At 44.7% G+C, this 17403-nt stretch overlaps 1 protein-coding gene across 3 annotated transcripts in view; it reads right to left on the bottom strand.

Moving 5' to 3' along the window:
- Nucleotides 1–336: 336 nt before the first annotated feature.
- The window catches only part of MGMT (O-6-methylguanine-DNA methyltransferase), a 174096-nt gene continuing 157029 nt past the window's right edge, over nucleotides 337–17403 (bottom strand). For all 3 annotated transcript variants that reach the window (XM_074907958.1, XM_074907960.1, XM_074907959.1), the window contains 2 exons: nucleotides 8116–8255; nucleotides 337–1562 (listed from right to left, as the gene is read on the bottom strand). In XM_074907958.1, coding sequence (XP_074764059.1) covers nucleotides 1431–1562; nucleotides 8116–8255 — 272 coding nt within the window. In that variant the 3' untranslated portion in view covers nucleotides 337–1430. The remainder of the gene's footprint in view (nucleotides 1563–8115; nucleotides 8256–17403) is intronic.

The following is a 17403-nucleotide window of genomic DNA, read 5'->3' as shown; positions in this document are numbered from 1 at the left end:
CCCTGGAAAAAAGCAAACACCTTAAGAAAAACAGCGAGGGATGTAAATGTGAGAAAGGTTAAAGTTTACGTTTGCTACCCTCTTCTTTTGTTGGTAGCACGTATTATAAAAAAAAAAAAAAATACACCCAAACTGTACATATTATAAGGCTATATTTTTATCTCGGGGTTCTGGTGACACGTACAAACCACTTGAGCTTTACTTTCGTGGTTTATATTGCCACCAGAAACCCTTGATAAAAATACAGCTTTATATTGTACAGTTGGGTATAGTTTATTTTCTCCATATATCATATACTGTGTTTTATTTATAAACATACACAAAGACACTTGCACATGCAAAGCAGTTTTTTTATTGAAGTAATTCTGAGGTATCAATAATACTATATTAACTAACACATTCTAACACAATAATTTCTTGGTTAGCAATGGCCTTTCTAAAGAGACATCTATGAAAATATGATAAAACACATAAAAAAATCAGTATTTCCATGTTACAATTTACGATTCCCATACTGAAAATTTCAGCTTCTGTTGGCTCGTACTTGCAGAGAACCCTGCTTAAACCACCTCCAAATGTAGCTTTAACATCTCTTGAATACCTGAATCCTTTCTACAGAGAGGCTACGGGAAATAAAGCTTCGCACAGCAGAGAAATGCAAAAAATCTAAAGGAAAAAAGAAATCAAACGGTAACAGGAAACGTGCTGCTGATAAAGATGCAACCACGATGAGCTTTTCAATATTTTGCCCAAGTTGCGCTCATCAAACTGCTTATTTAAAAGATACTTTCCACACAACTTGCCAGCAGCTTCTCTTCAACTGCTTTTTCCACCAGTCACAAAGGCAAAAATTTTTATTCCCATCTCTCGCGATCTGAAAAGAAAAGCCGGGAACAAGCGACTCAACAGCCACTTGCTTCGGAATGCATCTCGGGGTGCTCCCGTTTACGTAAAACGCCGTTTCCAGCCCCAAAGAGGTGAGGGGAGTCCTGGGCAGGAGGATGGTGGGGATGAGCGAGCCAGGCCGGGCAGGAGCGGGCAGCGGCCTCCTCGGGGGGAGGCTTGCACCTCACATTCGCCATGTCCCTCCCACTCCCTTATCTGTGCTTTAATGGACATTAAAAATAGAACAAAACAGGACTGGAGATGGGAACAAAAATCCATGCACAACAGGCCTGGCCCGCTGTAGTCATTCTGCTGTAAAATGTAAAAACAAGAAAGGGCAGACGAGCTGCATCCCTCAGGACACATCCCGCTTTTTTAATATAGTGGTGCCACCACACATTTCACTTTGGATGTTGCATTATATTTATATGTCACTCAAATATTTACCATTTTTCTGAATTCTGCTGGGTGCTCTGAGAGCTTGTTATAAGCCAAGGATCCGCGGTTGTATGTCTTGGCTGGTTAGCAGCCGTGGCTGAGCTGCATCAATATGCTAACTTCTCTTTCTGGAGCTTCTCGTGCGACAACAGCCACTCTTTCATGAGGTTCCCTCCTCCGTAGTTGCCCGTCTGCCCGCTGCTGCAAATGACCCTGTGGCACGGAATTATGATGGGGATCTGCAAAACACACAAAAAAGAAGGAAGGGATCAAAGGCCGAGGGTGGGGGAGAGGCCCGTAAATCCACCCTGAAACCAGGAGTTGTCTGCAGGGAGAGGGAGGGAAGGATCCGGGACAAGGAGGTGGCGCTGGCCCAGGCTGTTCGGGCTGAGCTGGTCACGGGTGCTGAAAAGCAACCCAGTTCCTCAGGAAAAATAAGTATTAGGAGAAATTTGAATACATAAAAATGATGTAAAGTCTTAAAAAGGGTAAACACGATCTATTAAATCCCATCTATAAAATCTCAGCGAGAAGCTGATTTTCCTGCCCCAGCTCCCCCCAGCAGCCCGGGGGGGCGGGTGGCGAAGCCTCTCAGACCCCCAGCGCACACGAGGGTAGCGAGGAGGTACAGGACGACCACTAATCACCATCCCGGGATTAGAAGAGGACGTTTTTCTGGAAAAAAAAAACCCAGACCACTGAGCAGATCACTTCCAGGAGGAGCTGCTCCCCCGGCAGATCTCCTCTGCTCACTATAGCACCTCCACGTGCACTGCTGAAAAATTCCATATAAGAACAAGGCGCTATTTATTATTTAACAGCAGGTCAATCCCAAATGGGTTGTGAATTTTTAAAACCTACAACAGGAGAGATTTAATTCACACCTAACCAATTTAAGAACTTTTTTCCTGGTGCCTTCTACTTTGTATCATTTACAGCCAAATGTCACGGATTCTGAAAAATCAATGCAAGAAGTTACATAATAGACTGATAATGTAGAGAAGTACATAAACACTTTTTTTTTTTACTATTATTTATTTTTTATTACAGGTGATTATCATAGTTGAAGTACACACCATAAAAAATGCAATACATCATCTCTAATCACGCCGTATGTGTTTTGGTAACTGCATAGTAATTCGATTGCAATCACGTAGCTGTGAAAACAATAACTCACTAAAAAGTGCAGTTTTCACAAATTTGGATATTTTAAGTCAAAAAGTATAATTTATTTATATACAGACACACAGACAAATTACGTGCTTTACACTGACTTATTTTAATCCCCTTGAATAGTTATTTCAGTACGGTTCAAGCTGTACTCATATTTGAGCCTGGGACACACAAACGCCAACACAGCTGAACACCTACTGGCCAGACCTTTATAAACTGGGGGGTGGTGGTGGTGTTTGGGGGTTCTTTTGTGTTTTTTAAAGTAATTTTAATGGCTGAGGTTTAAAATCTCAATCTGGGCCCACAGGCTATCACATTAAACGGGAATACACATAGGTGCTTACTGTTAATCAAGGTTTAATAAAAAATGCTTATAATAGCTGCTTTATTTGGAGCTGGCGATGCCACAAGTGAATTACGCATCCATGACAACTCCAGCAAGCACCGATAAAATCTTTACTCTACACCGTGCCATCCTGGTTTATGACTTCTTTAAAGAAGTTGGGTTTTATTGCAAGTGGTTTTTCTGGTTTGGGATTTCTCCGTCTTTACAATCCATGTGCAGAAGTCACTGCAGGCAGATTTTCTTGAGCGACAAAGACATAACGAGCCATAATAATACACTGTCAAAAAAAAAAAAAATCTCCAAGGTTAATTTGCAATTCTTTAAAAATATACACAGTAAATCAGCATATTTTGATGGTAAGGCTATAAATCTTGGTACGGACAGGGGCCAAAACCTCCTTCTGAGCCAGTTCCCTGCTGCTGCTCAGATGGTGCTAAGACACTCGAACCACGCGGCCCGCGTGCTGGGGGATTCTGTGAGGGAGGGAAGTTGATGAATTCTCCTGCTAAATTGTGTAAGAAGATGGAAGGTGCGTCCAAAACAGAGGGAAAAAAGGACTTTATTTTCAGGTGGTGTGAGCTGGTGGGGTCTTGGGTGTCCCAGCGTCGGCGCAGGACCCGTTCACGCACGCAGGGACGTGTGGCTACGCCGTTTACCATCAAGCAAGGAGAGGAGGACACGAAATAAATGTAGATTTTTTCCATGCCTGAAATAAAGAATTTCCTACTGAGTTTGTCCTCACACACGCCAGCGCCCGTACTTCACCCTCACAGCGTCGGATGGGAAAGAAAATGCGGTACAAAGGCTGTATCAGCGCTGTAATTTAAAAATATTGAATATTGCTTCAGTTTGGCTTAATTGTGGTGACAACTTTCAGACTACTAAAATAATTAAAGCTGCTAAAATTTATTAGGGCCCTAAGGACATTTTAGAGGGAGTACTACCCTAGTCTGGAGCTTTAATGCCTCGGCTACATTTAATGTAATTTTTATCAATAACCAAGCAGCTCATAATATTATAGCTCTGCTGAAATCTTCACGCTGTGAAATCTAATTCATCTAATACATGAATCCATCACTTACACAGACCCTACCTCAAACGCTATAAAACTTCCAAACCCAGAGATTTGTCTCCAACAAAAATAACACGAAGGGGCCCTCGGATCAATAATGGAGTCCCTCTGATTCGGGCACCAGCTGAATATTTTCTCCAACTTTGCTTTTGTTCTTCTGGGTAGAGGCCCACAAGGGAAAGAGCTTGTTTTCACTCGCAGCCTCATCAATACCTAAATCCTGGTGAACAAGTGACACTGAGAAGCTGTAATCAATAGCTCCCTGTGCGTTTTTTCTTCTGGTCAAATGGTTCAGCACTACTGACAGCCCTGACACTCAGAACATGATGCTAAATCTTTATCAACAGCCATCTGGGTGACTGGCAGAACAAGACTCGGGCGGTCATTAACGCTCGTGGCAATCTGTGAATAAACTAACTCCTCGATAATGCGTTTGTTTAGCAAAAAAGGTGGGGAAAAAAACTCCCTGCACAAGGTATCGATCGCCTTTGAACTGCATTTAGCAAATTCCGTCTGAGGATGGAGCGGCGCGGGGCTGCGCCGCGGCGCTCCGCTCGTTAGGAGTTTTCAATCGGAGGCAATGGAAACCTGCCCGTCCCATTACAGCGCTGATGGGCTGGAGACCTCCAGAAACTGCCCAACTGTCAAAACCAGAGCAGCCAGGCTGTAATGGGAACGGCTGAAATACCAGCTTAGAACATACAACAAGAGTCGCAACGTAGCAAAAAAAAATAATCCTTCCGTCTGCTCGTGCCCTATTGCTTTTTCTCCCCAACAGAAACAAATCCCACAGCGTGGCCCCGTGTGGGTCCCGGGTTATTCCCCCACCAACGGGATGAATGCACAAGCAGTTTGATGTGTCCGCAAGGTTTCAGAGCCATACTTCACAATCTTCTCATAAATGCACGATTACGCCTTCCAATCTCTGAAGCTTAAATCGTTTTGGCTGAATAATATCCTTGACTTGGGGCAGATGGATATTAGCATCAAGTTGTACATTCAGCCGGGCTTTCGCCTAAACAAGAACACGGTTGGAGAGAACGTAAGACCCAACGTATGCAGCGACGACTGCCGTTAACAGATTGCTGAAGACGTCTTATTTAAGGCACAGAACAGTCATTTAGGATGGCCTTGGACTAATCAGCCCAACATTCACCATATCCCATGAGCCTCTGTGATTTCTTTTTGATCCTCCTATACTAGTCTAATGAGATTTTTAATTGAACTTTATGGGTTCCCTTTGAGGACCACAGACCTTGCAATCAATCTGAACCGTGGTAAACTATTTGAAGCCTCTCTTGCAAAAGGTGAGCCATCCCCACCATGTCCTTGGCATAAATTGAGGCGAAGATGTCGCATCTTTCAGCTGCTGCTGGCACCTATTCCACCTTCTCATAAAGTTGAAGGTCAGCGTATGAATTATGTGAAGCAACCCAACTACAAGGGGAAACCTGTGGAATGAGCACTACCAAAATTAAAGACCGAGCCTGGATTTGTAGGAGGCAGAAATGTTCTGGTATTTTGAGGAAAAGGGTGAGACACGCAATTTTACTGACATGTTTGAGTAACAAAGCGACGCCAGGGTCGGGTTTGTTTCAAACGCTCATTTTTACTGTTATGACTATACTCATTAAATCATGTTTATGATTTAGTCATCATCTTTATAATTTAGCCCTTTAATCACAGGAAGCATCTCAAGGTGCAAGCACATTATGATTTCCCTATTTTGCATTGCTCCTGCAGCAACCATTAATAGAAGCGTTCACTTTTACGTCGCATTCGCAACCCCAAGTGTTCACTAGTGTCGGCTTCTCTCCTGCGAACAAAAATCACTAATCTGCTGCCTAACAAAACATCCCATTTCTGCAGCAATTCCGAAGCAATTGCTCCTCAAAGCCAGTATTTACCTCCTAAAGCCCGCGTGGCAGGTGTAGCAGCTGTTAACACCGCAGCTCTCTGCATTCCGCCCCGATACGTTAACGCCGCCGCAGTCCAGGTGACGTGTTCAGTTTAATGAACTGTTTAGTTAGATTCAGAGCTCAATATCTCATCTGATAAACAGGCTGCAAGTATGTTTGTACACGTAGAAGGTTCACGGGTACCCTACGATTCTACACAGGTAGCACACGACCACAGAAACTCACATAACGTCTAATGGGTTTAAGCTTCTAAGCTCAATAAAGAAGGAGACCCTGATATTTTAAGGGTCTATCAGATTTTCCTACGAAATAGTTCATGTAAGCAGCATAAAGCCTCATTTTGTCAATACGCTGTATTGTACTTGACAATACAAACTATTTTAATATGACGGAATGCTTTCCAATATAATATGGTGTACATTAAGATAAGGCAATACAATGCAAACCTACAGGAAACAGTTCTCAAAGAATAACAATATAGTGTTGTGCAAAAGGATATGTAATTGCCATCGCCTAGAAATGTACCCAGCTTTGCCCTCAGGCTGCAGTGGAGCAGCAGCATCCAAAGTAGCGGTAACAGCAGGCTGTGGTGTGAAAATTCCTGCTTTTTCCCCTGTGAGGAAGGATGAAAATAGTTCTGAAAATATACAGCAAAGCTACTGCAATTTTTTTTAAAATGGGGTTCCTACCTTATTATTCTTATTTCCCATCCCATACTATGGCTGCAGTGTTTTCTGACCCCAGCAGAAAATTTTTAAACATATTATAGATAATAATGTATAGCTTTAGGGGAAAAGAGCTGTATTAATATACTACCACCCCAATATTTCACAACAGAAAACTGATGATAAAAAAAAAAAGCCGGTGCTGCAATGAGAGCCCTGCCCATTCCGAAACGCGTTTTCATCGCTACACGCCTCCCGCAGTTAATCCGTAATTTGACGCGTATTCCGCACGCAAACACACACCCGGTCCTTTTGCACTTCAACGCGACCACCTATTCACTGGGTTTTTTTCCATTTCCCACATCAATCTTTACATGGTCCTTCAGACCCATGAGCCATAATACGCCGGTCAACTAGGCACAATATGCAGGTTCATTTCAGGAACGAGGTGAAATATAAAGATAATACGTGGCACTGCAAAAAAAAAAAAAAAAAAAAACAGAAAACCAAAAAACCAACGAACCAACCCTCACCTTTCTTATTTCTGTATGTAAAGCCACCAGCTCTTGTGAAAACAGATTTTCTAACCCACTTTGCAAGTCCACGTTGCAGTCTCATATGTACCTTATTAAAGGAAATACTGAGAGGGCTGAATGTAAAAACATCGCAGGAGGTCAAAGATTACAGCAGGTATAACGCAGGCGAAAAGGAGAGGAATTTGGGCATGGAAAGACACATGTTGCTTCGGGCAAGCGGTAATGAGGGAAAATATGTTGAAGGATGGCTAAAAAGGCCACAGTGATATTAACAGAAATCAAAGTTTTTTATTTTTTTAAAAGGCAAGCGGCAAGGGAGCAAACGTGTGAAGACAGCTATAGGGGTGTGCTCTTCACCAGCTTTCCCTTCGCCCAGGAACCAGCTGGCTGCAGCACCAGTTCCCCCTCCAGTCAGTGGGATTCAGGTGAACTTACATCCGGAAATCCAAACCTGGACAACTAAAAGGAAAAGATAATTCCTGGGAAGACAGACAGAGACGAAGTATCGTAATATACTGCTTTTCCAAAATCCACAGGCCTAACCTAGAGCGCTACCCCCTCCAGTTGGTTCAGGCCACTCACCTCTCTCTAATGGAGAAATGCCATTTACAGCTGGTGCGGATAAAAACCATATTGACAATTAGGGATTTGATTCAAACGTGTACCTACGTGATTTAAAATCCCTCCTCTTCCACAGTTTCAGAAACATATCCGTGCTAGAGAGGATGGACTGCGGTAACACAACCAAGCTACTCATCCCCTGTGGAAATGAGGTCTGCGTTGGGGGATAAAAGACTTCCCTCACCTCCAAATGTGTAAGGAAGTTTGAGAACAACAAAATGTGTAGAGGCTGATGAATTAAAAGTGTTTCTCTTTCAAATCTAATGCCATAAGTGGTAGGGAATAAATCACATTAAACTGGGTTGTGCATTATTGCTGATTAAAAACACTTACTGACCTTATTACTCATGGTAGACTAGTTTTCATAGCAGATAAATTTAATCTAATGACATTTAGCCTGTAAAGCTCTCTAAATCCACCATCTTCCATCAACTTTATTTCAAAGTTGACGTGAACTTACAGGGTTGCTCCTCATCGCTCCTCCCACCGCTCTCGCCGCTCTGCTGTTGCCTGCGAGGTCTGCTAGTTGCTTGTAGGAAACGGCCTCCCCAAACTTCACGTCCCTCCACAGGGTCCACAGCACTTGTCTGGTGAAGGAATCTGCAACGAAGACGAAGAAGCGTGCGCTGTTTGCCTGCGTGGCTGGAAAAACACCGAGTCGAAACGCTCAAAAAACCCAACGCAAAGCAGAGTCTCAATAGCAGCTTTCTAATTTAAATTTAAACAGCCCCGATGCACTGTCCTGTTATTGTATCCTATATTACTACATTTAAATACATGATTATTAGAAGGAGCGCTTCAAGTAACCGATCACTATAAAAAAGGATTTAAGGCTTTGATTTTCCTATATTTTTAATTTGCTTCAAGTACAATTATCCTGTTAACTCATACAATGTGGTTTTTCCATTAAATTGGCAGAGTATAAATTAGCATAGAGTCAAATTAAAAAGGGAAGAAATAACCAGCTCTACCTATTTTACAAAGCCCTTGCATCTCCAGCTAATTTCCAACTTCAGCTGGGACACGCGGCAGAAGAAGCCCTAGAGCCAGCGGACTCGGTATTATCCTGGCTGACTGCATTTTATAGTCGAGACCCCCAAGCTACTGCTCAGCACTGCAGACATTACAGAATGTAAGGACTAGCTGTGACCTTGAATGTACGGCACATCCTTAATGATACAGGGCTCTGGAAAAAAAAAAAAAAAAAAGTATATTCCATTATTTTAATTTTAATTCACCAGCAAATTGCTTCTAAGTGTTCCAACTACTGAAATAATGAATAAGCAAATGCATTAGGATCAGATTTCTTCTGCATCTCAGGGTTTTACCTTCCCAACCCAGGATTATTTCACAAAAGGGAAACCGATAGTCGCGTCTGGAGTTTAGTTGGGTTGAACACCTATCGCTCTTCCAAGGCACTTGTGAAAGCTTTGAAGATCTAACTAGTGAGTAACTTACTGAGAGGAGTGAGCTGGCGAATAAAAAAAAAAAAAAAAAAAGAAAAAAGAAAAAAAAAAGAAAAAGGAAAAGAGACCACTTGCCCCAGCTGAGAGCTTCAGTCTCCCGCTTTGGCAAAGAAACAAACTGATGAAAAACGTTTTCTGTCTTTAGTTGTCAAAAAAGACATTGATTATGTTACATAGGAACACAGCAAAATGTGATTTTGTTCTTAAAGGAAACCCATACACCGTTATGTGTGTGTTAATAAAAATCACTTCTTAACTGAAGGGAATGATAATCACTTCATTGAAAAAATCTGTTTAGTCTTTATTATAACATTAAGCAAATTAAACATCAGCATAATCCAGGTGATACGAGAAAAGGGTCATCAAAGAAATTAACTTTGTTGTTCATTAATTTACATGGATTAGTAGAGGGCAGAGAGATAGCAAATCTGCTCTAGTTTTTTATGATATAATTTCAAACTGTACACCATTTGTGGCAGTAGGGTGACTTTGGGGTTAATCAGACTGATTTGTCCTTTTAATTGCTTTCTATTCAAAGAAAATTCATTAGATAATGTTCTCTTCAAAATTCATGAATCAATTTAACTGAAGAAACCACATTAACAGCTTTGGGTTCATTAGCACAAGCAGTTGTGTTACTAGCTGATTGCTAGGAGGGTTTCCTTAGGCAAACAGATTTTGTTTACTGTGATTTCTTCAGAAAGGTTTATTTCAAAACAAATTGTTACTTATTATTTTGTTAAACTTCTTTTTAAGCCGGCAAGATTAGCGTTAACCTTGCCTGCTCAGGGGTCTCGGGGAATTATTGCCTGATGTCATCTTTTAAATCAATGAAACACAGTGACTGCACGTCGCCAGGGCCTGAGTCCAAAAAAATCCCTTTTTTTGTCCTCATTTTTGGCAGGGGAGGCGGCAGCCTGGGACGTGATGGACCTGTAACTTTTGGAAACCCGTAGGAATAAGGGGAGAAGCGGGTGCTGGAGCACCGAGTGGCCGCGGAGGATGGGGCAGCTCCAGAGCTCCCCCCCCTCCCCAGCAGCACCACCGTGCCAAGCGATACCCAAATCATCAAGTGCCTTTTAACACGCGAACAGAGGGACAGAGATTATCCTCTTCTGACAAGCAGGGGCAGAGATTATCCTCCTCCCAGAGCCACTGTACATTTTTCATGAGAAAATATATACTGTCTCTGCACCCACATAAAACACTCGAAGTTATAGTTCAAAAGAATGAAATATTTAGCAATCATGCACATCATTTTATAAATGTATCTGAAAACTCAATTTCATCCTGTAGGGAGCAAATGCATTAATTAGTTTAAGCAGCTCTAAGAGACAGTGCCAAATACTGTTATTAAACTGTCTGCAAGTGTGAGTGCCTGTAAGCATAACCTGCCCAAATTAGATGGCTGAACTTTCACCAATTTCCAGCGTGTGCCAACATTTTATGCTGTTAAATATCATTATAAAGTGCTGTAAAATACGCACATAAAAATTAACACACACAAATTCTCTCGTTACATGAAAACACTCTGCACCTCCGCGAGCCGAGGGTGCCCACGTCACCCCGGAGTGGCGGGTGCCAGCAGAGCGATGGATGAACTGAACCCCATCGTGGGGATGGGAGTGTCGGAGGTTTTCTCCTTCCTCTGCACCCCTACACCTCTACACTGAGCCCACTCCCTCCAGGCGACCAGGCTCTGGACTCCCCTCTTGCCAAGGACCTCGAGTTAGGGCCAACACAGAGCAACCAGTGCTGCCAGATGCCGTTTCGCATTTAAATGACCAAAAATTTGTCAGAGTTTCGATCCAATCGCACACCTCACCAGTGCCCACTGGGAGCTGGAGCTGCACCGGGAAGGTGGGGGTGATGGTGGACTAAAGGATGGGGAAAGGAGAGACCTGGGACTGACCTGGGTTTCGAAGTCTCCACAGCCCTGAGGACCCATTCCCACCTCCAGCTGCTGCCTCCATGGCACCCAGGGGACACAGAGGTAGTTGGGAGGGTTTCGCAGACTCATCAAATGGGTTGAGTTGGAAGGGACCTTACAGCCCACCCAGTCCCACCCCCTGCCCCGGGCAGGGCCACCTTCCACCAGCCCAGGGTGCCCAAAGCCCCGTCCAACCCGGCCTTGAACCCTGCCAGGGAGGGGGCAGCCACAGCTTCTCTGGGCAGCCTGTGCCAGGGCCTCACCATCCTCATCATAAAAAATTTCTTCCTTCTACCTAGTCTTAATCTCCCCTCTTTCAGTTTAAAGCCATTACCCCTTGTCCTATAGCTACAGGCCCTACTAAAAACTCCGTCCCCATCTTTCTTATAATCCCTCTTTAAGTATCGAAAGGCTGCAAAAGGTCTCCCTGGAGCCTTCTCTTCTCCAGGCTGAACAACTCCCATTTAACGACAGGCGATGGGTGAATGACTTCTTGGATGTCTTCCTCCTACAGACAGCACCGCGGTGTTACTCGCTGGTCAAAAACCTCCTAATTGTGCATTACTATCAGCCCTGCCAATTGTGTGGTAAATTGGCAAAGCAATGCACCATCATGCCAAGAGTGGAGGTGCCAGGACTCATCTGAAATTAATATTTACAGAGAAGTTATAAGCCCCTAAAAGAGGGACTTAACCCTGGACCTGCTGCTAATGCCGAAATGCTTCAGAGGCCACTACGGCAGCCCGCTGGCCTTTAATTCTCCACAGAAACACGTTACGTCCACGGGGATAACGGAGTGAAAATCAAGTTTACTTTAACAGCAGCCATATCATAACTTTTAACAGGGTAATTGAAGGTGGCAATTAGTACAAAGAAGTGAAATCATTTGCTACTACCTGATAAAGTGCTGCCAGAGCCTTGATCGTGTTGGTAAGGGGCTGGGGCAGGCAGGATGGATGCGGTGGGGGGATGAGCAGAGTCACCAGCACCAGTCCCTTCCTTCTCGCTCTGCCCCTCCTTGCATAGTTAAGTTTTTCTGTCTGTCGTGGGATTTTTTGGGGTGTTTTCACAAATGGAAACGGTTATAAACACCCACCCCTTCTCGTCATCTTTTTTTGCAGCCTGTCTGGGATACTACATAGACAAATTTTCTTTTTACACTTATCAGTTTTCACTGTTATTACTATTGGTTAAAAAAAAAAAAAATCAAGCATAACACTTCAAAAATACACCAATTTGTCTACAAAACAGCAGTTCCCACAGCGGCATGAGCTTCCACCTAATCCAGAAAACTTAATCTGGCTCTTGGACCTTGGAAGAACAGATTCGTATTCAAAGTGAAGAACTTCTCCTGACAACAGGCAACTGTGCAAACAGTTAATGCAAGCAAGAGTGCTGGTTTTTAGCAACTTTGAACCTCCTTCACTATTAAGCAGGCTGTTAAAGCCATATTAAGCATGTCACCTAAACAGCAATCTGAATATTAACAGTCACTGCCACCCTAGGCTGAACCAGCAAGTGGTATGTGAAAGAGAAAAATGCTTCTCTAGTCCCTTAACTGTTTAATTATGTTTTGCTCTTGTGATGAGGCAGATCAAGAAATTCTCTTCTTCCCTTTTACAATGGCTGCAAGCCCCCGACCATTGGTACTCTATGGTAAAAGATGCAATTAAAGGATTACTGGGAATACAGATTAGACAGTCTGGTGATACTGTGTCCCATAAAAGAGTCCAAACATCTCACTGCAGCAGAAACAAAGGATTGCTTAAAACCAGGGGTGCTGCAACCAACTTGCCAAAGTCACTGAGTCACTCTGTCTGCACATGTGATATATTTATGGAGATGGAATGTGACTAACTGAGAATAATAATGTTAAACTTTACCTTTATGATTGCCTAAATAGCTGAACCAAAGCAAAGACCTTGGCCATTCTGAATAACTGAGCTTTATGTATGAAGATGCAGAAATATTCTAATTATTTTAGAGAATCTATTACTGATTTTATATAATCCATCATCAACTTTATAGCAAAAAACCGGATTTATAGAAATGAAAGCAGAAAAAGTTCCAACAAAATCATATTTCATTTTAACAGGTAAATAATGGAGGGATTAGACAAGTATTTACCTGAATTCCACCTCTAGTTAGTCCAAGACCTGTGAGAGCATCTCTGCACATTATTTTGTCTATTCACAGAATCCCAGAATGATTCAGGTCAGAAAAGCCCCTCGGGATCATCGAGTCCAACCACCAGCCCTCCTCTACAAGTTCTCCCCTACACCACATCCCCCCACCGCTCATCCAAATGACCCTTAAACAGTGTCAATTAGACAAAAACTCGTCAGTTAAAACCATGGCAATTCCATCTACAGGACACAGATCCAAAGGAAATCCCCTGCCTCAACAGCATCAGCTTTTTTTTTTTTTTTTTTTAATAATTTTTTGTCAAAAACTTCTTTGCAGAATAAAATCCACTCACTCAGCAGGACTGTTACTGAGCTGTGCATCTGTTTCTCCTCCTAATGTTCAACCTCTGAGCTCATACTAGCGGTTTGCTCAGGTTTCCTACTCCTTGCCCAGCCTTGACTCCAGCTGAGGTCTCTTCCCAACCCTCCAAAACAACCGTTTGTAAGCTGTAACTGCCACATAGACCCTCTCCCACTGTAACCCCATCCGTCAGACGACTCGTGTGATAGTTTCCCACGCTCTGTCCTATTTATGATTGCGTTCAATGAGCTAAATTAATATTTCTACCTGAAACGTATCCCCTTCATTTCATCCAGAGCTGACCCCCCTGGGACTGCCACGGACCCCTCTGTTGATCCCCCGCCGTGCAGGAGGTGGGTGCTCAGTGCCACCCTCCGCAGGGCAGAGCCACTAGACCCTCACGGACTGCAGCCCCATCACACTTCTTAAATGTTTTTATTGATTTACTTTATTATTTCGCACCAGCATGCCCCCAATCCATGAATCGTAACACCGAAGTTGTGTTCCTAGTGCATCTTGCAGTGGCACCACTAAAGGAAGGATGTTCCTCGAAAACATGTTGTGTTTTTCCCCAATAGAGACAACGTTCTGCATTCATTCTACATTTATCAGTAAATAAACAAAGGTCAGCTGCAATGCATTTTGTCTCCAGAACTAGCAACTGTTCAGGTAGATGTTCAGAAATTCAAAAAGCTAAGTTGCATGAGTAAATTCACAGAATCCCAAAATCATCTGGGTTGGAAAAGCCCTTGGAGCTCCTCCGGCCCAACCATGACCCTCCCCCTGACCGTTCCCAACTCCCCCAGATCCCTCAGCGCTGGCTCAGCCCGACTCTTCAACCCCTCCAGGGATCCCGGGGACTCCCCCCTGCCCTGGGCAGCCCATTCCAACGCCCAACAGCCCCTTCTGCACAGAAATCCTTCCTCAGAGCCAGCCTGACCCTGCCCTGGGCAGCTTGAGGCCATTCCCTCGGGGCCTGGCGCTGGGGCCTTGGCTCCAGAGACTCATCCCCCCTCTCTGCCCCCTCCTGGCAGGGAGTTGCAGAGGGCCAGGAGGTCTCCCCTCAGCCTCCTCTGCTCCAGACTGAACCCCCCCAGTTCCCCCAGCCGCTCCCCAGCAGACCTGTGCTCCAGACCCTGCCCCAGCTCCGTTGCCCTTCTCTGGCCACGCTCGAGTCATTCAATGGCCTTTTTGGGGTGAGGGGCCCAAAACTGAACCCACTCCCCGAGGGGCGGCCTCCCCAGTGCCGAGCCCAGGGCTCAGACCCCTTCCCTGGCCCTGCTGGCCACGCCAGTGCTGACACAAGCCAGGATGCCGTTGCCCTCCTTGGCCCCCTGGGCACACTCTGGCTCATTCTCAACCCCCCCAGCCCCTCTCTGACCGGCAGCTCTCCAGCCACTCCTCCCCAGGCCTGTAGCCCTGCTGGGGGTTGTTGTGGCCCAAGGGCAGCCCCCGGCATTTGCCCTCAGTGAAACTCCCCCAGTTGGGCTCAGCCCATGGCTCCAGCCTGCCCAGGTCTCTCTGCAGAGCCTCCCCACTCTCGAGCAGATCAACACTCCCACCGAAAATTCTTAATGAAACTCAAAACATCAGTTCATAAGTATCAGGCAGTCCATATAAAACCCATTAGAGTCCACTAGAGCATTTGAGAACGTGGCTCAGGTGTTCTCTCGTGCTCTCCCACAGGTCACAGTGTTCCTCTTTCTGAGCAGCAGAGAAATGTGGGCCAGGGCAGTGCTTTTATAACGCTCTTCGGTACTGCCTAAGCACGTATGAGCTTAAAATCCGTGCTATAATAAAATATAAACACAACTATATTTTATAAACATATAATAAACAGATATATCTGCATCAGTGAAGTGAAAAACGTACCAATACGCCTTCTTTTAATACATATAATGTTCAGGTTGGCTCGCGTTATGTTAAAACCCAGTTAATGGGAGCTGTTTCTGATCTGTAGTTTAACCGTTTTAAACGCAGTTCCCTTCAGACTGCTGAAGGGGTTGCAGGGCCAAATTCTATCCTTAGAAGCAAGTAACTCTCCCCGGACCTCATCCAGCAGTATTTCTGCAGGTTAAACTCCCTGGAAGTCAGTGGGTGTTTTACTCAAGCGGTAAATGAAATTCTGACCCTTTTTTTTGTTTGGTTTTTTTTGTTTTTTTTGCGCAGTAGCCTTAATAGCAGTTTGCTATGCACTTGCAAGAGAAGACTTTGATTTTAGAGCTGATGGAAATGAGGAGTTTGATGCTCAGCACCAGCCCTTTACATCCCCTGTCCGTAGCACGTTACAAACTTCCCGAGATTCCCGCTTCCAAATTCAAACCCAAGCAAGGTTTTATGCAAACTAAGGACTCCTTAAGCATTAGCAACTTCATCTAAGCTAAGTATTCATACCAGACTCTGAATGCCACGACATCCCTGAACAGGCTGGGGCTGGGTTTTGGAGTCTGTGGACCGGTAAGATGGAGGAAATTGCAAAGCACTTGACAACTCCCTCTTGGGCTACGGCACAGACCATGTCATTGCACAGCATCCCCTGCCAGGTGATTTGTGCAGCTGTTTGCAGCAGCGGTACAGTTAAATGAAGAAGCCACCTGATTATCCTCTGAGCTGTAGGTAATACACCAAGCTGCAATTGCTACAGGAGAGGAGAACAAATGCTTTGGATGAAGAGACAGAGAAAATATCAGTCTCTTCCCAGCCAACAAAACGTGGCAGCCAAGTCTTACATTGCAGAGGGGATGGAGGTAAGCACAAAAACAATTTATTTTTCTCTGACACCAGTCCTGTGCTGATTCCTGAGAATCCATCCCCTTTTCCTGCACTAAGATTTCCCTACCACACCTCTACTCAGAGACCTGGAGAGCCTCGTCGTCAGTGTTATCTCCTTGTAATTCCTTTTTTCCCCTGCCACTACCCCAATCGCTGTTGGATCCAACGATGCTACATCAGACTATAAGCAGAAGTGTCTTTATTTAACCCCTGCCACTGTCTCCTAACGATCTGCCTGATGGGCAGCGGAGGGGAAGGGCAGGGCCCACCCCTCTCTGGCGATGCAGCAGGTCTCAGCCTCTTCTAAGTCCCCGTAGGGGGAAAATCCCGAGTTCCCTCTTGAACTTTACTCTCCTGTTTTGATCAACCGAGTCGTGTCACTGTGAATTATTGAATTAGGAAGTCCAGAGGAACAAAACCTCTGAATGATGCACGGCTTGGTGTGCTGGAGCCCAGCGCTCACCCCTACCCCTCGGGGTGCCACCCTCACCCCCCCCAAACCCAAATTAAAGACATAAACCTCCCACCATTAGGAAGCTAACCACACAAGGGCAATGTTGGATGAAAAAGACCAAAAAAATGTTTAATAAATAGTTCCTCCGAGAGGTTTTCGTCACCCAAACCGTTTCAGCGCGCATGGGGAGGCAACACCCCCCACCCCACCATCGCCTTCTCCTCCCGCACCAAAGCTGCCCGATCCCAACACCTCCACATTTTTTGCGTGCACAAATATTCCAATCAACATCCAAGCTGTAAAAAAAAAAAAGCCTCCAGCCTCCCTTTTCCACATTTCAGTCACTGAGCAGATTTAAGTAAACGGGTACCGTGAAGAGTTAAGGCTGTATCTGCTCATTTAAGGCATCCAGAAAGCCTAGTCAGGCTCAGCATTACTTCACTCTCATGAATATAAATGCTCTGACAATCTCGGTCTCGTTCTCGGCGCACGGGAACACAATCTCATACCTCATCTTGCCGGGACGTATTGCAGTATTACCCTCCAGAAATGAGTACTCTGTCTGGCGGAGGTGCGGGCGAGTGATGGGCTCTCCCCAGGTAAGGCTCAGCTAGGCAGAGCAGGCAGAAAAACGACCCC

The sequence above is a fragment of the Athene noctua genome, chromosome 5 (genome assembly GCF_965140245.1).
Source record: "Athene noctua chromosome 5, bAthNoc1.hap1.1, whole genome shotgun sequence".
Classification (NCBI taxonomy): domain Eukaryota; kingdom Metazoa; phylum Chordata; class Aves; order Strigiformes; family Strigidae; genus Athene; species Athene noctua.
Note: the sequence above shows the minus strand (reverse complement) of the source record. Positions and strands in the feature narration are given on the sequence as shown.